The sequence below is a fragment of the Venturia canescens genome, chromosome 2 (genome assembly GCF_019457755.1).
Source record: "Venturia canescens isolate UGA chromosome 2, ASM1945775v1, whole genome shotgun sequence".
NCBI lineage: Eukaryota > Metazoa > Arthropoda > Insecta > Hymenoptera > Ichneumonidae > Venturia > Venturia canescens.
This window is the reverse complement of record NC_057422.1, coordinates 3090148-3111921: the sequence shown is the minus strand read 5'-3', so window position 1 is coordinate 3111921 and position 21774 is coordinate 3090148. Positions and strand designations below refer to the sequence as shown.

The window sequence follows — 21774 nt, the reverse complement described above, 5'->3', positions numbered from 1 at the left end:
GAAGTTCCATTGAATCCGATTGAAACAAAAAACAAAAATTGAATGTGTCTTTCAAATTGTAAGCTTTTTTATCTCGGAGAACGTTCTGCCGGACGTGGAAAATGTGCGAAATCTTTTTGTGGATTATTTTGGCATCTAGATTTTTGAGAAACGAGATTCTTGCGAAAAACTGCTGTTCCTGACATTCGACCTATCGTACCATGTTTAAAGATAAGAAAGTGCAACGCGTCTAGAAATTCCTGTTTTTATGGAGGAAAACTACCGAATTATGCGACGAGTTTCCATGCAACGTTTCTTATAAATCACCTTTTTTCTCGTCGTTCTGGGATTTTTACTCCCTCGGAATAGTGTATGTTTGGTTTATCGAGCGAAACAGCAAAAAAATGTGTTATGAAAGGCAAGATTTCGATCGCAATAACGAGTGCTTGAGGATATCAAATAACAACCACACCAAAACTCTCTCCTCGATAAATCTGCACGTTGATAAATACTCTTAGAGATCTCAAAAAGCTTTTTTGCTTCAAGATATTTCATGGTGTCTTCGTATTCGTTAAAAAAACTAATGATAGTCTTACGTCGTCACTGAACAACTTTTCAATCGCCACGTGGTTTTTCAGTCAACTTATTTCTTCGAAACACTTCACACGTGGTACGAATTCACACTGATTTATCGCCTCGTAATTCGATTCAAGATCTCATGGTTTTCTTCACACGCAAACGCTTTGCACTTATACTCATTCATACGCACAGATGTTAAAAAAGCTGCACAAAGTCGACAGATGTAAGATCGCTGTGCGTTTGCACAAGGACGTCGAGATTTACTGGCGATATAACTGTTTGTAACGAATCTAACATGCATCAGTACTCGACTAAACACTCCGGCAATTGTACTCGAACGATCTTACTCCATTTGGAATTTAATGGACAGTATGAAAATTTATCTCGAGGATGATACACGGAAATGAACGCGAATATTAATTTTCCTGAATGAAATTGAAATTTCATTGCAGTAGTTTATTGTCGTGGAAATATTATTTGACGAATTGAATCGAAACCTGAATTTTAAAACGATTATTAACGAAATGAAATAAGAAAAATCGATAAATATTTTAGGAGTTTCAACTTAAAAAGAAGAAGCTCCCATTTCATTTGTGAATGAAGTTGTGTGAAAGTTCCAAAAGTAACGAGACACAAAATGTTGATACTCTGTTGGCTTTCTTTGATGCTTTTGATTATCGAGACAACGAGCAGCACCCTGGCGAAGGATTATAATGGCAAAAACGTTGGAGAATCTGTAACTTCGGGTGAAAATCATCGTGCGAGAAAAGCGCGATTGGTGAAGAAACTCAAAAAGGATTTTCGAAAATTGAAGAAACTCAATGGCGCCGTTAAACTTGTTGGGGGCACCAGAAACGAGTACGAAGGTATAATTTCTTTCGATCCCACAGAAACGAATTTATTCTTCGAAAACGTAAACTTCCTTGATGTTGGTGCGAATTTGATCCGGCCGCAACTTTGTATTTCATCTGAAAAAATCAGAAAATTGAAGCAAATCAAGAAACGATTTTTTCAAGGTGCTCCGATAAAAATATTAAATTATTATCATCAGCAATTTTTTCGACAAAAAAAATGAATATTTCACGAGGCAATAAAATTGTAATTAATTTACCAATTGCATGGGATTATTAGAATTTTTAAAGAGAAAAAACAGGGAAAGGCAAAACCAATGAGCATGTTATAAGTCGAAAAATACTCTTGACATGACAGAAGCGTGTAAACTAGCATTTGGAGAGAGCGCTCTGGTTTCATAGGCGATGAACAGAAAGCCAGGCGCGAGTGCAATTGAAAGGGCAAAAAAATAGAGATGCGCTTGTGCTCGAGAATGATATTGAATTACAGAGGCTAATAATAACTTAATGTTTGAACTAACGAAAGTTTCATTGCAGGAAACGTTGAGATTCTTCACAACGGAAAATGGGGCAGCATTTGCGACGATGAATGGGACTTTTTGGAGGCTACAGTCGTTTGCAGGCAACTCGGTTACGAGGAAGCGATCAGAGCGACCGGAAGTGGGCAGTTTGGCCAGGCGAGAAGTACGACGAGTTCGAATTGTTTGAAAAAAATTGAAACAATTTTTCCCAAATTTTTCATTCCCATCGTCGATTCACCGAGAACATTTTTTTCATAATTTCAGGACATTTTTGGATGGACAACGTTTACTGCGACGGCACGGAGAACCATTTGTCCAAATGTCGTTTCGACGGCTGGGGAATTTCTGATTGCGAGAGCGGCGAAGCTGCGGGTGTTGTTTGTCGTCACGAGGAACAAATTTCCATAGCTCCGGTCGCCAAGAAAAAATTACCCAAATTGAAGATCGAGGATCTTCATCCGCAGGACATTGCTCTAAGATTGGCTGGCGGACGGGCTCCGAATGAAGGGAGGGTGGAAATCAAACTTGGAAACGAAGGTCTTCCACTCATCCATCAATCGCGGATTAAAAAATCTTCTCGCAAAAATTTCATCTTCAAAAATGCGAGTCTGGTACTTCGTTACGTTTTGTAGCTAAAAAAAAATTGCTCCCCAGAATGGAGTGTCGTTTGCGGCGACGGATGGTCCCTCTTCGAGGCTGGAGTCGTTTGTCGCCAGCTTGGACTTGGCCACGCCTCGGATGCCGTTCAAACTAATTTTTTCGGTGGGGACCGATTACCAATGTTCGTGAGTGGTCTCAAATGTGCTGGAAACGAGATTAATATCAGCGAGTGTCTGCACGACCAAAAATTCGAGTGTCCAGGTAGAAAAAGAAAACAATAAAGTAGAAACCCAAAAAAACTACGAGCGACTCATTTTTCTCACACTCGTATTTTGTATTCATCCAGGAATCGCTGAAAACGTCGCCGGTGTCGTGTGCGTAAGGGAAATCGCTGACCTCGTAGTGGATCACATCGAGCTGATGAGGACGGCTCATCTCGAAGATCGTCAATTATACTGGTTGCAGTGTGCAATGGAGGAAAATTGCGTGGCTAGTCAAGCTTACAAAATCCAAAAAGAGTCGACGAACTGGCATCTCGAAACTCGGAGACTCTTGCGATTCACGGCGAGAATTCTAAACGCTGGCACTGCCGACTTTCGTCCGTCCATTCCAAAGCACCTTTGGGAATGGCACATGTGTCATATGTGAGCATCTATCGATAGAAATAAATTTATTCAACGTAAATTTCAATTTTGCATCTAAAATTTAAGGTTTTCCTAATTAAAAAAATTTTTAATCCCATGAACCGTTAACAAAATTATTCAACGATTTGAGCTTTTTCATAAATTGAAAAAAAAAAAAAACAATTTCTCAACATATTTTTCTTAAAACCATCGATGCAGGCATTACCACTCGATGGAAGTGTTTGCAACCTTCGACGTAATCGACTCGCAAGGTAAAAGGGTGGCTGAGGGTCACAAGGCATCGTTCTGCCTGGAAGATAATCAGTGCTTACCTGGAGTTACACCCAGGTGAAGAAGAATTAAAAATTCCTCATTGATTTCGATTAACACAGTCACTATTTCATTATCATTGACAATTTTATGTTATTTTTCGTATTGCAGATACAAGTGTGCCAATTACGGTGATCAGGGTATTTCAGTCAATTGCAGTGACATTTACAAACACAACATCGACTGTCAGTGGGTCGATATATCTGAACTAGCACCGGGTGATTATACGTTTAAGGTAATAACATGAGAAAATCGTTGTGAAAATTCCTAGAACACGTATTAAGTCTGCTCTGGTTTTTTCATACGAGAAAAAAGACTCAAGAATTTTTTCCTTTTTTTAAATACAGATCGCCGTCAATCCGGAATTCAAGGTAGGCGAAATGAGCTTCGACAACAATGCAGCCGTTTGTCAACTATTGTACACAGAAACTTTTGCCACTGTGCATAATTGCACTGTGGAACGACCTTAACGAATTTGCGGTTACAGGTCTTATGTGACCGGATGTTTTATAAATTTTTTATTTTTTCTGGGATCAAAGTTTTGATGCGGAATGTTACTTCCGTGCAGAGACTATATCATTATGTCTACTTAAAAATTTGTTAAATAAATCCACTGAGCGATACACAGTTTTGTTCTTTGCGTCGTTTTATTTGACGGAGCAATCGATCTTTTCGAGTGTGTGATTCGAAATTATTCGAATGGCAGAAAAAAAAGACAAAAGTTTACGGGAAAACAGAATGTACGAAATGCGAAAGGGTGGATGGAGATTCTGAAGATGAACTTCGGAAGTAACACTCTGGAAGTGCGTCAAGTCGAGCTAAGCTGCGAGAGTAGTGGTCTCTATATCCATTTTTGATATATTTCTAAAATTTATAACATTTTCGACGCCGGTTCTCAAAAGTTTCAAAGTTTTTACCTGTTGGCAAAAAATTCATAAAATCTCAAAAAACAAACATTGAAAATTCGATTTCTAAAAAATATTGCGAGATGCAAACCGTTCAAGGATTATCTCAGATTTCATAAGGTTTAAATTTGATGCGCCTTTTATTTAGGCCTTTGAAAGTACTTTGACAGTCTCACACCACTTCTCAAAAAATAACGCCGCAGCACGAGTCGATGTTTTCAGGAAAGATATTTTCATGTCACAGGCGCGCGAGATTAGGTTAGTTTTCACAGACTGTTATTGCCCGCCTTGACACTTCTGTCAGTGAATCACGAAAATGGGTCTTTTCGGTAAATCGCCAGAGAAAAATCCTAAAGAACAGGTGAATAAATATTGAAAACACTTTTTACATATATGAACGTGAAAAAATGAACATGGTTATGAATTGTGTGGTTGACTAATTTAGGTACAAGAATGGACGCACAAATTGCGGAAAGAGGGATATCAGTTGGATAGGCAGGTTAGAGGTGAGTCATAACACACCCAAAATCAATCACGAAGATCGTCATCAGTGTGATTACAAAACCAAATGTTGATTCGGTCAAAATATTCTCGATGAAGAGAATTTATAGAATTGATGAAAAATGTGAAAAGTTCACGAGCTCGGTCGATAAAACAGTTAAAAACTCATTCGGAAATTCGCAAATTGTAGCTATCCAACGTGAAGAGGACAAGGTCAAACGCTCGTTGAAAGAAGCAGCAAAAAAGGGTGACAAGGATGTCTGTAAAATACTCGCCAAAGAAATAATAAGAGCGAGGAAAGCCAGAGGCAAACTCTATACGTCAAAGGCTCATTTGAATTCGGTTTCGTTGCAAATGAAGAATCAACTTGCTACGATAAGGGTAGCTGGTTCCTTGTCTAAATCTACAGAGGTCATGCAAGCCATGCAATCACTCATCAGAGTACCCGAGGTTGCTGCCACCATGAGAGATTTGTCCAAGGAAATGATGAAAGCAGGAATCATTGAAGAAATGCTTGACGAAACTATGGATTCGATTGAGGATTCAGAAGAAATTGAGGATGAGGCTGATGAGGAGGTTGACAAGGTAAAACATATGCCAAATGTTGAAGAAATATACTTGAATATCAAACTGCTTCCAAAAAAATAAACAGTTCATCTCAACTTAATTCCTGTCAATTAAGACATATTAGGTCATGATGTTAGAGTGGAAATTTTCGAGAATTGGTTCGAAAGAGAATGTAAATAACATGACTATTGATTTCAGGTTTTGTGGGAACTAACGGCAGGCCAATTGGGCACAGCACCCGCTGTAGTAACGGAAACTCCTGGTGCTGTAGCGTCAACCTCCAACAAAGAAGAATTCGAAGAAGCGGATGATACAGAGCTCGAAGAAATGAAAAGCAGGTTACAGAGTCTACGAAGTTAAATTCAACAACGACAAAGCATTGATTCACCAAAATATGCGGTAGATGTGATCGTGTAAAACTAGAGCATTGTCTTTGTAATATTTTTTCCAAATTCACAAGAAAATAATTTATACTTTTAGTCCAGTGTCGAATGGAGTGGCAGCTTATGAACACTTAATTTTATCATTGTCTACATCTACACTGATGGAAGTCAAAAAAAACGCGCTAATATAAGGAACCTTTAAATTTTAATTAGAAAATAGAACTCGTAATACGAAACGAATAGATGGAAAAGTGATGACAGTATTGCTCCAGCTAATTCCAATGATGCGAATTTCGAAATTAATCAAATTCAGTAATGTCGATCCAGGAGAGCAAGTGCATATTTCCTGTTAATGAAGCTCCATGGAAGAAAAATCATTTTGCTATAATTCTAGCTTGTAAATTTTTTCGTCATTCGTTTCTTTTTTAATTTAATGTAGATAATACACTTTCATTACACATGAAAGAGGATGAGGATAAATTCATAACAGCTCTCGATTAGTTTTCCGTGAATTTGAAAAATGATTGGAATTTACACCTTTGAGGGCAAACAGAAAATTCTCTTTTTGAAGAAATGTTTTTTTTTTTTTCGTTAACACAAAATCCTTCGAAAGTAGATTTCTGAAGAAAAACGATGATTTGTGTATAAATAACAATAATACGGTAACACCAGATTTTTCATTTTTTCAAGTATTAGAAAAGTAAGAAAAGATTTACCAGGATGGCAAAGAAAAAATGCATATATTTGTTATACGAAAAAATTTTTCCGTGCTCATGGCAAATTGTTTTTTCTAAACCAAAAGTTAAAACCATAGCATTTTCATGCGAGTGTTTATACGTATATAATCGACTCTCGAAACTTTTTTAAAAATAGTATCGGCTTTCCGAGTTTACTAAATGTAACAATGTATATAAAACCGTGTTAAATCGCTTTATAAAGTATATAACTAATGTTACTAGATTGTGAAGGACGACGACGGTCTTATATTATTTCTAACCTTTCGTCCTGGTTGGTACAAAAATTGTTTTTCCCTCCCCATCCGTATGTTAACAACTGGAAATTTGAAATACGAAATGGAAATATCTTTTCAACAATATATCTGACTTCCAGCAGGCAACCGACAAAAATGTGTAAAATGTATTTTACTACTTTCAAATTCTCCATGAATTTATAAAAGATTTTCGTGTATACCTAAACGAACGTCTGGTTAATAATTTACTTATCAATATTATATGAAAATATGAATTGATGGATCATACAGCAAACGGAAGGATTCTGGAAACTTGGATCGATTCTCTCGAGTCATGTATTATTGTTATGCCATACCGCGCTGCATCGTTTATTGCGAAAGTTTTTATGAAAAGTATAAAATGTTAGTTGCGCTCCATCTATGTGCGTGCGTCCGGACTTGCAAAGCTTCAGAAATCTTTTGAGCGTGGGTGGTAGAACGTAGAACAGACGGACTCTGAAATAAAATTGCGACGATAAGAATAAACAGTAGATTAAATTTGGAACTGGTAGAATAGCGATTGTGAGAGCGATTCGCAAACTCACCCTCCCACAATCGTTTGAAATTGTTTCGAATGCTACGATCGGTCCAAAATCAACGTTCACCCTGGTTAAAAAACTTCGTCACCGTTTGTCTCTCCGCATATCTTTCATCGTACAAGTTATATTTTTTCCGTAGTGATAATAATAATAGTAATAATAACAATACAGCGATCGCGCGGCGTTCTCTCCCCCCCCCGGTACCCTAGGTGGTAGCAGAACTGTCATTGAGCAGAGCTGTCAAAAAATGAGTTTTATGAATTTCAGTAGTACAGTAGTGAGGACGAACATGTCTCGCTCGATAATAATAGATAAATGTGCCTCCGATTATTAATTACGAAAGATGAAACAGAGAAGAGTAAAAGGATGATTCACATCTCAGCAGTCATAAAAGCAGACCACTGAACGGTGTGTCTGATACGAAGCTCTCGTAGAAATTTTTGTGTTTGTATATACATTTGCACATAATAGAGTGAGCAGGGGATTTCGAGAGTTCATCATTTCGTTAGCAATATCGAGATTTGCTCATGTATATATTTATGACGTGCTTTCGTTGATGAGAGGAATTTTTCTACATTTATTTATAGTTCGTGTACAGTGAAACGTTATAAAAAAGAATGGCTTGTCTGCTGTCGAATCCAGAAAATATCGAAATTACGATACCCAGCGTAGAAACTTTGGACGGTGTGACGTATTACAACATCGAGGTTAGAATAGCCGAAGTAAAATGGAAACTGAAGCACAGATACAACGAATTCGCTGAATTACATGAGTATTTGGTTACGGAACACTGTGTCGAAAAGGATATACTACCACCGAAAAAACTCATTGGCAACAAGAGCGAAACTTTCATCGAAAAACGACGAATTGCTCTGGAAAGCTATCTCAATGCAGTTTATCATTATCTCAAAAAAACTATGCCCAGGGAATTTGTCCTTTTCTTATACCTTCATCAATACGATATATTTTTTATACTCCAAAACATGGCACTGGTATTTTTTACCCAAGGCGATAGTCTTTTGGAGTTATCCAAGAGCTACGCTTTCACACCACTTCAGGTATTCCGATAAGTCATAAACTCATTATTTATTTTGTGCCTTAAGGCAAATATGAAATTTTCATACCATAACAAAAATAGATAAAAATAAATGATCATTAGATACTCATATTCAATTAGATTACTCATGAGAATGTTTAGTACACATATGCGTTGGAATTCTATTGACTGAGATTTGTCTACTTGTTGATCTCGAACGATGCAAATTTTTTTTATATTTCAACAAATACTCTGATCTATGCAAAAATCTGTAAAATTGCGATGTAAAAATTTCACAGGCAGCGCAATATTGATAAACAAATATTTCTTTTTCAGTTATATGCCATCAGTGAGCGACTCAAACAACCCTGTCCCCCACTGGAGGTAGTGGATAGAAAGTTTGATTTCAGTCATGTTCTTGATTATAATTCTCATTTGAAACATCTGACAATAGAGGCAACATCAATATATTTTGGCACCAGTAACATAGAGCTTTCAACTTTGCCGATAGAGTTGTCAACTTTTAAGAGCGTCGAGACACTGGTGGTGGATAATTATCCGATGGATAAAATCTATGGAATGGGCAACATGAGAGATACCGTTAAGCATTTGGAAGTGCATAACACGTCGCTTCGTAACATTGTAGAATTTGCAATGTGCGAAGAAGTTCACAAGAGGATTGCGAGTGCGAATGATTCACACGTGTGGCTCAAACTTTCGCATCTCGATCTCAGCAACAATCGTATCAAAGAGATAGACGAAGCTATAAAATTACTGCCGCACATAGAAACTCTCATACTGAACAACAATTTATTGACTGAAATATCAAACGTTACACTGTTACCACGACTCTCACAATTACACCTGGGCTCGAACAGTTTTAGCAAATTACCAAACAATTTGCACACGAAATTGGGTAACATTGTTTACATGGATTTGTCGCAGAACAAATTGACGTCACTCGCGAGTTTTTCCAAACTCTATTCGCTCGAAGGCCTCGACGTAAGCTGCAATAGAATCGAGAACATCGAGGAGGTCAAGAATATTGGACACTTGCCGTGTTTGGAGAATTTGAGGCTCACGGGTAATCCCGTTTCTACGATAGTTGATTACAGGGTCAAGGTCCTAGAACCTTTTGGCAAACGCGCTGCTGACATTTGCCTCGACAACGAGAGACCCAATCAGAAAGAACTCGATACCGTCGCTGTCCTTCAAGCACTTAGAATCGCCCGCGAAGGCAAATCTCCGACTTTCAATCCCACAGATTCGTCACTCTTCGCTGCTGAAATACCCAGCACTTAAACCAAAAATTCACGCGTTCTCGCTCTTTTCGATTTTCCAATGCGGTGCTTTTTGACTCTCCCTTTATACTCATCCACAGTTTCTTTTTTTCCTTTTGAGCGTACATCTACTGTCAATGTTTTTTGTACTTGGTCATTTTTGCCATCATTCAAACCTTTGAATTTTAATTATTCAAACATCTGTTTGACGGTACTGAAATTGAAAAAGGGAACTGAATTGCTCCGTTGACGAACCTGAGTTTTTAGAATTCCTAAATATCAAATGATCCATTTATTTCCCTTCGCTTCGTTTAAGTAATCAATCATTTTTGTAATCGCAACGATTACAAATATTTCGGCCACAGAAAAGCCACAGCTTTTTCTACTCACAGCGAGACTATCTATTAAGAATACGAATGTAAATATTCATAAAGCACGAGCAAGAAATAAGTTTATTGAACACACACTCAAGGGGCTCGAACAAAACGAAACATTTTCATCACTACACAATTCTGAGAATTAGAATTGCGAACAAATGAGAAAAAAATATCAAAAGTTTTTCATCAAGTATAATTTTTGTCATTAACAAATTACGAGTTACAGTTTAATCATACTAACGGAGGGGGGGGGGGGGGGGCAAAGAAATGCATTCAACGATGCATGTAATCATCATTCTTTCTGATCACTCTTGCAACCAAAATTTTGTAAGTTATTTTTCGCTTGGGAAAGCTCTATCGTGCGTGAGATTCGATATTCACTCAACAGTATCTCTGATACCAAATAATTATAGTGAGAGATACAGTCACAAGATAAAATATCAAATAGTATATTTTGAAAAAAATAAAAATCACTTCTTACCAAGTACATACGAGAGTTTCGAAGAATACTTCTTACAAGTATGTGAATAAGGTCGATAAGAGAAGAAAAAAAGGGAATGTAAGGTTTTCCTCGAATCGACGTTCGAGTGTCGATAAGCATTGTATTAATTGATGCATGAATTTTTTACATAACGATGGATAATTCAATGAGTAAGAATCCACTGTACATAAGATGACAAATTATTTTGTTAATAAATTCAATAAGCTGTGATACTCATGAAAATTTCCTGGCATTTTTTCGTCACACCCTTCTTACCAGACTCCTTTGGATATTTGGAAACAGCAATTTGACAGGATAAACTTTTTTCTTACAAGCAGCTCGAAGGAGTTCATAAAAAAGTTGGATACATTTTCAAATTTGCCTTTATTCAGTTCTTCTCAACATTGTTCTTAATTCACCTTTAAACATTATGAACTTTTGAAAGTATTAAAATATTCATAAATAATATAGCAATGCTTACGAATAGGCTAGGCATGTTTTTTTTAGTCTTTTGACGTACATATAAACTACCACATGTGTGAATGAAAATTTTCATTTTGTATTTGTACCGTATTTCGAAATTATTTTCTCTCAAATCATTTCACTGTCAATCCAGTTAATTCCTCTTTGTCGCAGGTATCGGTTTATTCAATATACAATTCTTGGTCAAATTTTCAAAGTCCTTTCAGGATGAAATAATTTTCATTCACGACGTTTCATCGATGAATTTCAAAATTCTTTCGCCCAAAACACCGTCGAATATTCGTCGATCACAGGAGCTTTTGAAGCGCGCATAAAACTATTGTAAATTGGCTGAAGGCTCAGAAACTCGGCTCGAAGAGGCTAATTATTGAGGCACGACAATAGCATATTGGAGGGTTTTCAACGCTCCACAGTTTATTTAGGCATAGCCAGAACTGAATTTATGTATTTTTCGATTAGAACGACCTTCGGTTCCGTCGCGTGCAACATCAAAAAACTTGTTTTCCAGTGTACAAAAATGTGAGGATTTTCAGGATCGCCGGACAACGATGGATTTTAATGAATGCACCGTGTGCGTTGTACTTCCACAAACAAAGCGATTAAGGAGGAGAAAAACAGCGAAGAAATGAACGAGACGTAAGTGAAAAAGAAAACTTCATATTTTCAGGTCTAAATGATTTTGACAAAAAAAGACAAGACCCTTGTAACGCAGAACCAATTGGATAAAAAGGCCAAATAAGCTTTCGGATACAAAATACATCTGTACTTTGTAATAGTGCGTGTGGTATACAATAATATATCTATATATTTCATATATATGTAGTTAAATTTGTATAATTTAGTTGTGGGAAATTGGGATGAGTTTCTCGCCGTATCCAATGGCCGGAAGTGGAGCTTCGACTGTCAGGACGCCGTCCTTGCTGAGCGAGGATTTGATGCTTTCCGGATTCGTACCCTTCGGCAGCAAGAATTCTCTGTTGTACTCCCTGTAGACGGACTTGCTCTCGGTTTTTTCCTCGTGTTTCGCGTGGACCTGTAAGCAGAAGAAAAAATAATGAAATGCCGGGGCTTGTAATGCTTGCAGAGGAATTCGGGCAGCGGAGCACGAACAGGCTAAAAAGTGTTTGCTTGACCCTTACGGAAAATCGATACTCTGTGCAATTTCAACTGCACACCTGACTTTTAGCTTCGAGGGGAATCGCATGTGGCCTGATCCCGAGGTAATGAGCGGTTATTCCAAGCCCATTTATTAATACGCTTCGATCTGGGACAAAAGTTCATTTTATCTTGCCAGTTTAGTAAACGAATATTAGAAGGGAGCAAATTAATGGAGGAACGTCAAAAATCGTTACGAAAATGGCTTTGAAGGCCAGAATCTTTTTTTTTTTTTTTTTTTTTTTTTTTTCATTAACAAACCAACGCAACGCGTCAAATTGTAAGGAGCATTGTAAAATGAGTATCGAGGGTGCATATTTGAGTAAAAATAAAACGATTTTAGAACGGGAACGGAAAATATGTTGCACGAGCTAGCGTGTGCCCCAGAAAATCTTGTTTTAATAGTGACTCACGCATACAGATGGTAGCCTCAGTGGGGCCTGTAATGCGCCGTTTATCGAGCTCTCTCGAGTATCTCATCGCTTTAATATTCAAAATAGTAATAAACTGGCAATGGTTGGGCTTTCAGCGATTAAGTGGTTGACAGCAAATTCAAATCGCTTATCATGTTTTCTACTTCACTGTAGTGAAGTACGACGAGTTTGTGGTCGGTATTTTTCGAGCGGAAAATTATAAATTTATGAAAATGCACGTGATTATGGTCGAGGAGTTGTAATCTTAAGGTGGTTTAACTGCATCAGGAAAAAAGCTTTTGACAGGAACTCTAAACGTCGACAAAGCTCCGAGCGATCAACTCAATTATTCTGCTTTTGAATAATTGAATGAACGTATAAAAATGAGAACAATCGTGATGGACGATGTTAGTGGAAAAATATTTCTCGAAGGCAGACGAAATGAATTATCTTCGTGAAACAACACCTCTTTTGACAGCTTCCTTGAAAACTGCGTCTAATTGTAAACACAGTGACGCGCTCATTGACCATAAGACACGAGTTAATATTCGTTTTAAATTCTTTCGTCTCAGTCACGATTCCACAACACTGAAATATTGAAACGGTGGCAGCCTGCACGCTGGATGGATTTCACCTTGACTTGTCCGTATCCATAAAAATGTTTGAACAGCTGTCTTTCTTCTTGTCGTCTCGTTTTTTTAGTACGAATTTTTCGCAGATTCTCATTTCGTTTTACTGAACGTTTCGAAATCTACCAACATTTTTCGACACGAATATCGACGTGTTTATAAAAAATAACAGAATTACAAATTTACTGATTCGTAGAAATTGTAATTTCCCATAACCAGATCGACGCTTCTTTTTCTAAGTTTTTTTTAACTCTGCAAACCAATCGAATCAAACGTCGAATTCAATGATTGAAAGCTTGACTCGAAACACAATACTTATTGTCAATTCGTAGAATCCCAAATTCAATATTTATCTAAATTTCCTAATTTTTCAAAATAATTAAAAATTATTGTTATTTAAATAAACGCTTTTTAAAATTCCTCGACTTTTATCCCACAAAAATTGGTCCTTTCCACCTCGTTTTTCGTCAACCCTCTTCCTTTCGAGTGAAACTGCCAATTTTTTTTCGTAAATTTCTCCAAAAAATCCAGCACTCTTCGTCACGAGTACAGCACCGAGAGTGAGGAAGTGCCTAATTTTGAAAAATTCCATTGGAGCCTCACAAGCCGAGAGTGACGAGGACGAGACGTTTTTTCAATTCTGCCACAGCACTATGGACGAGCGATTCGAGAATAGAGTAGCCCGGACATTGGATATCGATCCGGGCAACATAATCCTTCGTCGAGTAATAAATACGTCGAGAAATAAATTTCGTAACATTCGTAAGATATTTCGCAACGAGAATAAACGCGTCGAAGAGAAAATACGACGTACTCCGAGGAGATTAGCGTTTTACGAGGCGGTTATCGGCAACGAGGTGGAAGCGGTTGGAGCGACGAGAGATGGAGGGAGCGTGGAAGCCCCTGTGCACGACAGTGCTCGAATTAAGAGAATAGGGATGAATCCATCGATCCCTTAAATGTCGAGGACTTCGTAGAAAGGAAAAACGAAAATGGGCCACTGTGTCGGCGACTTTACTGCGCCGGCAAGCCACGGGGAAACCGTTGAGCTTTTCGGGTTATCGCGGAGTCATACAAGACCGTAAAACGGAGTCAAACTTATTTCTGGATAAACGGAAACGAAGAGTTGTGCAGGCGACGCCCAGTCGCCGAATAACTTTTCACCGAGGCTTCGCTTTACCAGGCGTGTCTTCTGTCCAATCAATAAATCCCCCATAGACACAAAGTAACGAAAGGATCACGCTTCCCGAATAAATCTGATTCGAAATTCATAGGAAATTTGAAAAAGGCTAATTTCAGCGAGAACGTTTCAAAAGATACGTTTTTTACGGAACCTATTTTGCTGAAAATTCGACCAGAGCTCGTTGAAAATAACTAAAAAAGGGATTTTACTCGTCTGCGATAATAAGATCGACGATGCACCAATTTCTTCGTTATTCACTCTCGAAATAAACGGTCCACGACCAAGTTTCCTGGGATGAAAATTCGTCGAAGTTCGACGTCGTCGAAAATATTATTAACCGAAACAAAATGATCAAAGGATGAAAACCGTTGGAACTTTTTCACGTAAAAAAAGCTGCACGAGAAAAGCTAAAATTGAACGAAATCGAACGTTTTGAAAACCAGAAAAAATATCTACTCGAAACTTGGGATCGAATCATCGCGAAAGTCCTGAACCCCCGAGATTCATTACCCCGAAAATGAGAAAATTCTCTTTCGTATAAAATGGAATTCGCACCAATTAATCGTTCCGTTACAACAGACGAACGAAACCCAAAAGAAACGAGGTTTGCACACGATTCAGTGGCATCGAAGGACAACGGCTTCCCGTATTAAGGCAAAAGCCTCGTGATACGTGTCGAGAAGCGTTACAACGAGTGTCCAGGAGTGCAAATAATGCGAGAGAGAGAAGATTTGTACACGAGTGTAAAACTCGGTGTCCGCGCTGACGGTCACCGACGTATTTAGAAACGGAGACTCGTCGCTGTCGTCAGGCAATACAAATCGGTGGCGGTGCCGTCCACGACCCTGACCAGACAGCCGGGACAGCTTCCTCTCCGGCACTTTCATCTCCTCATCCTTTTTTCTCCTTTTCTGTATTCCTCTTTGACTCTCGATCCATCTGTCTGTTAATTCGACTCCGAGCTATGCGAAACCCAGTGACGTTCGAGTCGCAGATACGCGCGAGCTATCGTGGCTCGAGTATTCCGAGGGTTTTTATCCAACGAGCTCAAATCTTCGCTGGAGAGACTTCGGCTGAGATGAGAAGCGGCCGGAGTTGTCGGCGTTTGGGGGAGCCACGAATTCATTTAATGCAGTTTTGATATTTCTCCCATCCCTTTTTACTGTTCCTGCTGCACTGCTCCGGGGATCATCTCAGAGCCGGCAGAAACTCATGAAAACTGTCTGCACTCGAGCCCCAACGAATGCCAGCCAAATAAATTTCAGTTTTTTCGTGCACTTGGCTTCGTTCACTTTCTCCAGTTATTTCTATCGCTCAGCCCAGCGAGCGAGGTTTTTTCTAACGCGATGAAATTTATCGAGCGTGTCGTTCGGTGCGGTGCGACGGTGCGCCAGGTCAGTGGATTTAAAAATGCAGGTTCACGATATTGGGCCACACCTCTAATGAGAGTAACGAGGAACGTGTAATGTTCGCGGAGCTCGCGGCGAGGCTAGAACAACAAAAGCGTGTCTTCGCACGGATTATGTCACGGAGACGCCCAGATTCTCATTGGGAACAGCGTGCATCGATATACGGCGGGCAGGAGCACAGTCCCGTGCTAATTGCACTGCGCGAAGCGTTAATGAGTTAGAACGACGAAGAAAAACTGCTGCTCGCTCCGCTCCATCGTGGTGCAACCGCCAATTTATTCGGTCCCTGCCTCGGAATTGACTGAGGAAAAACAATTCAATTATCGATCGAAAGAAACTCTGAATTCGAGAAAAAGTTAAAATTCCAAGACTTGGAAGCCGTGCCGTGAAGTTTGGGACAATCGCTTGAAAACGATAAGTAAAAACGAGCTTTTCAAGAAGACTCCAATCGAACGGCGAACTTGTGCGACCAAACGGCGACTCGGTTGAAAATAATGCTCAGCTTTCGCCTCCGCGAGATGCCTCAAAATGTCGGTTCGAGTCCAACGAAAACAACGTTTGTTATTTGCCAATTTTTTACTCCACGAGTCATTGGTGAGACTGAAAACCTACGAATTGCAGATTAAGCAGGTACCAGAATTGGAGCATCACTGGAATCGTTGAAGAGTTCCCATCATTTCGCTCGATTCCAACGTCGCAAATTTCAGTCTCACCAGGAATTTGGGTACGAAAAGAACTCGAGTATTTCGAAGTTCCTCGACGTTCCGAATCTTGTCAATCGATCATTGTATGAAGGAACAATAAGAATAGTCCGGAGCTTTGAGCGAATCAGATGTATCCTCGATAATGGGAGAGTAACATGAGAAGAAAGGAGGTCACCACCGCGAGGAGACGATCGATGTTTCCAAGTCGTCGAGACAAACAGAACAAGGAGAATAGCTGACTCATTTTAACGTTTACAAAGGGAGCTGGCGCGTCACGAGGACCGAGCGGGTTTTTCGCAACGAAACGTTCGCTATCGATCTTTCGGTTGAATCACTGAGCGAAGGGTCTGCGGAATGAGGTTGTTGGAAGCCGAAGAGGGTGATTCTCAATGCTCGAGGCTCGAGGATCGGGCCCGAGGATGAATCACGAGACGAGAATTGGCTTTCTGCGACGCGATTCCAGTCCGTTTTTCTCGAGGGATTCGCCGGTTTTCCCCGTTTTCGGGCTCGAGAACTCGCGTCGCCGCCGCTGGCCCTTGCGCCGAAGCGAGGCTGCTGCTCTTTTCCACTGCGAGCTGCGGATGGGGACGCGCGTGTCCGCGCTGGAGCGAGGGAGAGAGAAAAAGTCCGGTTCGTAGGGTATCGTCTTACGCGGGGCGGCCACGATTGCGTCCAGCTTTGCCGCGGAGGCATTAAAAGTCGTGACGAAAAGAGCGCCCGGCCTAAGCGGGTATAACGAGGCTGAAGAATACGTCGGTGCAGGCGGAGTCGCGCCCGCGGTCGTGGATCGTCGAACCGCGGAGCCGGCACGAGGACGAAAAAAGCGACGGACGGCGAGGCTGAACCTCGACTTTCGCTCGGTTCGAAGCGAGCTTGCGGCACGAGCAAAACTGCTTCCTCGAGACCGACGACGTTTCGCGCGATGCTCTCGTCCGACGATCCGATTTCTCGCGGCAGGATATTTAACGCGTTGGTACATTTTTCTACCCACTTTTTACCGGCGGTTGCTTCGATCACTCGCTTTTTCTCAGGGAGTCCCAGCGCCAACGGTAATTCGATAGTTTCGGTCTGAAACGCCTCGGTTCTGACGCCTTCCCACGGGACCTTTCCGCGACGAGTCGGAGCGTCGGGTCGAGGAAAAATTTCATTTTCTTCCCGATTTCTCGGTCCCTCGGACCCGCAATTCTTCGACGATTTCCCATCGATCGTCTGCACCGGAAAGTCCGTTGCGTAACCCGAACAAAGTCGAGACTGTAGCAACAACGCAGTCGAGGACACGCTCGAGCTCGCGTTAATTCCGCCCGGAATAACGCGCTCGTGGGCTCCGCAACTATCGACAGGGTTGCTCCGCGCCGTGCGCGTGAGTCAGCACTAAAAATAATGGCATCGCTTAGCGGTGGCGTCTCTCCTTTCTAGCTTTTCGCTCTCCTCGTCATTCCAGGGATGATTTGCCCGAACCGCGCTCCAGGGGAGAGTCAAAAATAGGGGAAAAACGATCGCGGCGAGCGCGCGGAGCCGAGGCGAGGAAAAGTTGGAAGAGAGAGCCGAGAAGATCGTGGAAAAGGCGACGAATTTGTTGTCTCTTCGAACGATCGAGGCTCGCGCGAACGACCTTGAGAAACGATCCTTAAAGGCCCGCGACGAGTCACCGGCTCCTGCTCCGCGACCCGAATACCGGAGGCCTTGACCACGATAGCCGGAGTCTGCACTCCCGTCTCGCCAATTGCTCTCGCGCGATGCTCTTTTATGGAAGTATTTAAATTAAAACGACCGCCTCGAATCTCCGTCCCCATCGGTGCGTTTTAACGCATCGAAAAAAACGCGCGTAATCTCGTTCGACTTCGACAAGTTTGAGAGACAAAAAACGCAACTGGCTCGACGAGAATCACCGTGCTGATGAATGAACGAACCCTTCTTCGTCTTCGGATTACGCTTCGCTGAAAATCATCGTTGAAGAAGGAAAAAATCATTATTTTAGTTGACCCCACGATCATTGAAGGAGATAACTGTCAGAATCGATTTTCTTTCGAATTTTGAGAACAAAATTGACGTTAAATTTCCATCGTTCGAGAGAAACTACTTCGAGGACATTGGACTGTTGAATCAAGACGAAATTGGGAGTAATTTAGAAATAGACGAGGCCAAGAAGAATGGAGATGGGGGGCGCAGAGAAACTTGAATCTCATCAACTAGGAGAATTACCGAATTAGCTGGGTCTCTTCTCGCCAGTACGTTGACCCACGAACCTTCGAGGTTCATCGTACAAGTGTGGACTACGCGGACCGTGGAACGGTCAACTATTTTTTAATCGACTCTCAACTGCGGGGGGAGCAGGAGCTTCGAGTTTTGCTACGATCTACTGATTGCAACGATTTTTTCGCGCAAGGGGCATGAAATAATTTTGGGGAATCGAGAAATCACGAGTCTTGGATCGTTCCCACGGGTTCCTCAGTAAATTCGTCGGAGCGGAGTGAAGTTCGTCGAAATCAACAGCTCTTTCTGCACCAGCCTTTTTATGAGTGAATTTTTCCACACTTTCGTCGTTCTCATGCTCCATAAATTCTATTTTATGTCTGTAATTACGCTCGTTCATGTTGGAACTCGGTACGGAGTTGAGCTGGGCTTTAACAGTCGTTTATGACATTGCTCGCGGGGCTGCACTACGCTCAACGACTTTACAAATGCGTTGACCGATCGAAGATCCCGGAACGACGCGCTCGTTTCTACACCGCGGAACGAAGCGCTCACATCTCTTCTGCTGGATCGAGATTCTGGAAAAATCTTCAGAGAGAAATAGGAAAATTGAAGATTCAGGAAAAATGCACGGAAAGCGACCTGGAAACCGAGCGAATCGAATAATTTTTACAGTTTCTGCCCAAAAATCAACGAAAGCGAAAAAATTTCAAGATTTTTTCCTAAACCATTTCGTGCTCTAACGAATTCGCTCAAAGTTAGTAACAAACCTCCCGCCGACGAGTCGTGAGTTTCGGCGAGCCAGAAGATTCGCCCGGGGACTAGAAAAAGAGGCGAGCGAATAAAATACGGAAATGAGGAAAAAAGGAGCGTGCGACGACAAGTGCTTAAGGGCGTAATTATTCGTCGGATCCGAAGTGCGAGGCGTGCAAGAGGTTTTACAATGGCTCCTGAAATTATTTCGATCGGCTGGTGTGACGGTGGAGTCGCTCGCGGCGCCCGTTACCGGACGGCGAAATTATTTTTAGCCGTTACTATTTCGGTGAGCGCACACGGGCAGAATGAAAGGAAAGAAGAAAAATAAAAAAGGACCGCAGCGGAGCGATCCCCGATCGAATTCTCCGACGGAAATTCTTTCTACCTCCATTATTTCAAACGAATAAAACTTTGGGATAAATAATGCTTAACAGACTTATAAATATGGCGTCTTTCGAGATGGAATTTGCCTCGAGCTTCGCTAAATCTCTGCGATCGAATCGGGCACACGCGACGTATTTTTAGACTTCTCAAATGAGCCGCGAATTTCGACGTCCACTATTTATAAAATCTTCATTTTCCATTTGGCAATCTTTGCTGACTCTGCCACAGCTCGCGGCTCCCGGCTCCGGCCGCTTCTCGAATTCATAATGAGACTCTTAAAAGCTCTCGCAGGAATGCACGCCAATTGTATCAAACAGCTCCTGGACAGAGCTCTCGTTCGTAATTGAAGAAGCTCCGATCAGTTTTCAGTGAAAATGAAGTTCTAAAGTATTTTCAAACTGGAAGAAACACTTTCGTTGGCTCTCGAAAGATTCCGGAAAGCAGTTTTTATCTTGGGCAAAATTTAGCCAAACTTTCGCGAAGAATTTTGAATGATGTTTTCTTCAAAGATGGAAAATTCTGATTCGAAAGTGAAAACTTCTGGTCGAAATCGAAGAATTTTGCGGAATTCTCAGCTTCGAATAAAAATTTTTCATTTTCGAAATAAGAGAATTAGAAACCAAAATTCAAGCGAGTTTCGGTCAGCTTTGAGAGCGAAAATGATTCCCGGAATATTTCGAGAGGCATCGTGAGTTTCTTCCAGTAGTTCGAGCAACCGAGTTCGGTGCGATCAAAAAGAGTTTCCGACTGCCCTGAAATCGGCGTGATAATCGTCGTACGATTCCGATGAATTTTCCTCCGAGAAGACGCGACGTTGCGCGGTCCAGGCGCCGAGTCGAGCGAGTTCCGAGCGCGCGAACCGGCGAGCCTCGAAAGTAGAACTTTCCTCCGTGTTTGAGCGTCTTGAAATTACGCAACTGGACCAGATACGCGTTCCGCCAGACAGAAATGAAACAAAACCAACGAGCTACAAAGTTGCCTGAAGGATGCACGAACTGACATTTGATATCTCGAGGAAATTTCGAAAACAGTTTCGCTTTGCCAAGCTGCTCTCGTACATTGAGCGAGATAAAATCGGATAAAAAATTAGGGAAAAATCTCAAAGCTTGAAGTCGTCGGGACCGAGAAAAATGGAGGAAAACAGCTCGGCAACGGGCTTCGGAGCTTCCCGAAAAATCTCGAATTTCAATAATAAATCTTCAGCATAACGAACCAGCCTAATTGGAGGCGAAACACGTTTCTTCCGAACCGACACGCCTCCCGCTCGAGCGATCAGCGTATTTTTCATCCTCGAACGACCTTCGACGAGCCATCAAAAGACGGGGCAAGGTGAGCCACAGAAAATTAGTGAGAAAATATTTAACGAGCAGTGTTGTCACCGAATCTCTCAATTTTCATGAAAACTCGAATTCACTTATCTCTTGCTGCGTCATTAATCTTTCAAGAATTCACTCTTTCGCAGTTTTTAAGGTAGAAGGTACAGCTTTTTAACGTGGAAAGCCTCTCGTCTTACGAACTGCGCGTCGATTTAGTTTCTGCTTTTCAATAAACATGAAAAAGTGACAATTGTCTACTTTCAGATGAAAAAATAACAATTCCAACGACGATGTTCCTAATTTTGGCGAAAAAAGCTTCTCGTTTTACATTTCAAAACATCAAACATTTGCTTTGACAGCAGCACTGCACGCTTTCAGTTTTTGACTGTTGGCTGATCTGCTCAAGCTCGAGGGCAAGCTGCAAGTCGCACTGTTTGTATATACGAGGGTGCGTTGATCGATGCGACGTTGCCGCGTTTGAAGCTGTGTCCACCAGAAGAGAGAGACAAACTTCGTTTATTAATATTCTTTGCAAATTTCGCGAGAGTTATCTTGACAGTTGGCCCAGTACTAGTATTCGTTTAATCG

General features: G+C 41.1%; 4 protein-coding genes and 1 long non-coding RNA gene across 10 annotated transcripts in view; 3 read left to right on the top strand and 2 right to left on the bottom strand.

Moving 5' to 3' along the window:
• The first annotated feature begins 34 nt into the window (after window positions 1-34).
• On the top strand, window positions 35-4106 carry LOC122406824 (lysyl oxidase homolog 2B-like). The gene is made up of 8 exons (XM_043412574.1): window positions 35-1424; window positions 1947-2093; window positions 2195-2467; window positions 2585-2791; window positions 2877-3174; window positions 3373-3501; window positions 3595-3718; window positions 3831-4106. Exons 1-8 carry the CDS (start codon window positions 1196-1198, stop codon window positions 3951-3953), a joined length of 1530 nt encoding a protein of 509 aa, XP_043268509.1. The 5' UTR covers window positions 35-1195; the 3' UTR covers window positions 3954-4106.
• A 487-nt stretch (window positions 4107-4593) lies between these two features.
• Vps24 (vacuolar protein sorting 24) lies at window positions 4594-6809 on the top strand. Of its 2 annotated transcripts, XM_043412592.1 has the most exons (5): window positions 4594-4749; window positions 4834-4894; window positions 5080-5474; window positions 5655-5855; window positions 5937-6809. In XM_043412592.1, the coding sequence occupies exons 1-4, from the start codon at window positions 4705-4707 to the stop codon at window positions 5814-5816; spliced, it is 663 nt and encodes a 220-aa protein (XP_043268527.1). In that variant the 5' UTR covers window positions 4594-4704; the 3' UTR covers window positions 5817-5855; window positions 5937-6809. The 2 variants fall into 2 exon arrangements, with proteins under 2 accessions (XP_043268527.1, XP_043268526.1); XM_043412591.1 differs by having other exon boundaries at window positions 5655-6809.
• Window positions 6670-7609, bottom strand: LOC122406837 (uncharacterized). The gene is made up of 2 exons (XR_006260091.1): window positions 7394-7609; window positions 6670-7304 (listed from the first exon to the last, which is right to left on the bottom strand). It is a non-coding gene; the product is annotated as an uncharacterized lncRNA (long non-coding RNA).
• Window positions 7610-7675: 66 nt separating this feature from the next.
• Window positions 7676-10804, top strand: LOC122406826 (nischarin). Of its 3 annotated transcripts, none has more exons than XM_043412581.1 (3): window positions 7676-7795; window positions 7975-8445; window positions 8760-10804. In XM_043412581.1, the coding sequence occupies exons 2-3, from the start codon at window positions 8005-8007 to the stop codon at window positions 9723-9725; spliced, it is 1407 nt and encodes a 468-aa protein (XP_043268516.1). In that variant the 5' UTR covers window positions 7676-7795; window positions 7975-8004; the 3' UTR covers window positions 9726-10804. The 3 variants fall into 3 exon arrangements, with proteins under 3 accessions (XP_043268516.1, XP_043268515.1, XP_043268514.1); XM_043412580.1 differs by having other exon boundaries at window positions 7677-7831; XM_043412579.1 differs by having other exon boundaries at window positions 7677-8445.
• A 122-nt stretch (window positions 10805-10926) lies between these two features.
• LOC122406830 (heat shock protein beta-1) overlaps window positions 10927-21774 on the bottom strand; it is a 28054-nt gene continuing 17206 nt past the window's right edge. For all 3 annotated transcript variants that reach the window (XM_043412588.1, XM_043412589.1, XM_043412590.1), the window contains one exon: window positions 10927-12077. In XM_043412588.1, the coding sequence (XP_043268523.1) occupies window positions 11883-12077 (195 nt within the window). In that variant the 3' untranslated portion in view covers window positions 10927-11882. The remainder of the gene's footprint in view (window positions 12078-21774) is intronic.

Bases quoted from the DNA above. Each gene is read 5' to 3' on its own strand.
- LOC122406826 (XM_043412581.1), top strand. From the start codon at position 8,005: ATGGCTTGTCTGCTGTCGAATCCAGAAAATATCGAAATTACGATACCC. The intron at 8,446-8,759 runs GTATTCCGATAA...TTTCTTTTTCAG, and splicing joins ACGCTTTCACACCACTTCAG to TTATATGCCATCAGTGAGCG.
- LOC122406824 (XM_043412574.1), top strand. From the start codon at position 1,196: ATGTTGATACTCTGTTGGCTTTCTTTGATGCTTTTGATTATCGAGACA. The intron at 2,468-2,584 runs GTCTTCCACTCA...ATTGCTCCCCAG, and splicing joins AATCAAACTTGGAAACGAAG to AATGGAGTGTCGTTTGCGGC. The intron at 2,792-2,876 runs GTAGAAAAAGAA...GTATTCATCCAG, and splicing joins CCAAAAATTCGAGTGTCCAG to GAATCGCTGAAAACGTCGCC.
- Vps24 (XM_043412592.1), top strand. From the start codon at position 4,705: ATGGGTCTTTTCGGTAAATCGCCAGAGAAAAATCCTAAAGAACAG. The intron at 4,750-4,833 runs GTGAATAAATAT...TGACTAATTTAG, and splicing joins AGAAAAATCCTAAAGAACAG to GTACAAGAATGGACGCACAA. The intron at 5,475-5,654 runs GTAAAACATATG...TATTGATTTCAG, and splicing joins CTGATGAGGAGGTTGACAAG to GTTTTGTGGGAACTAACGGC.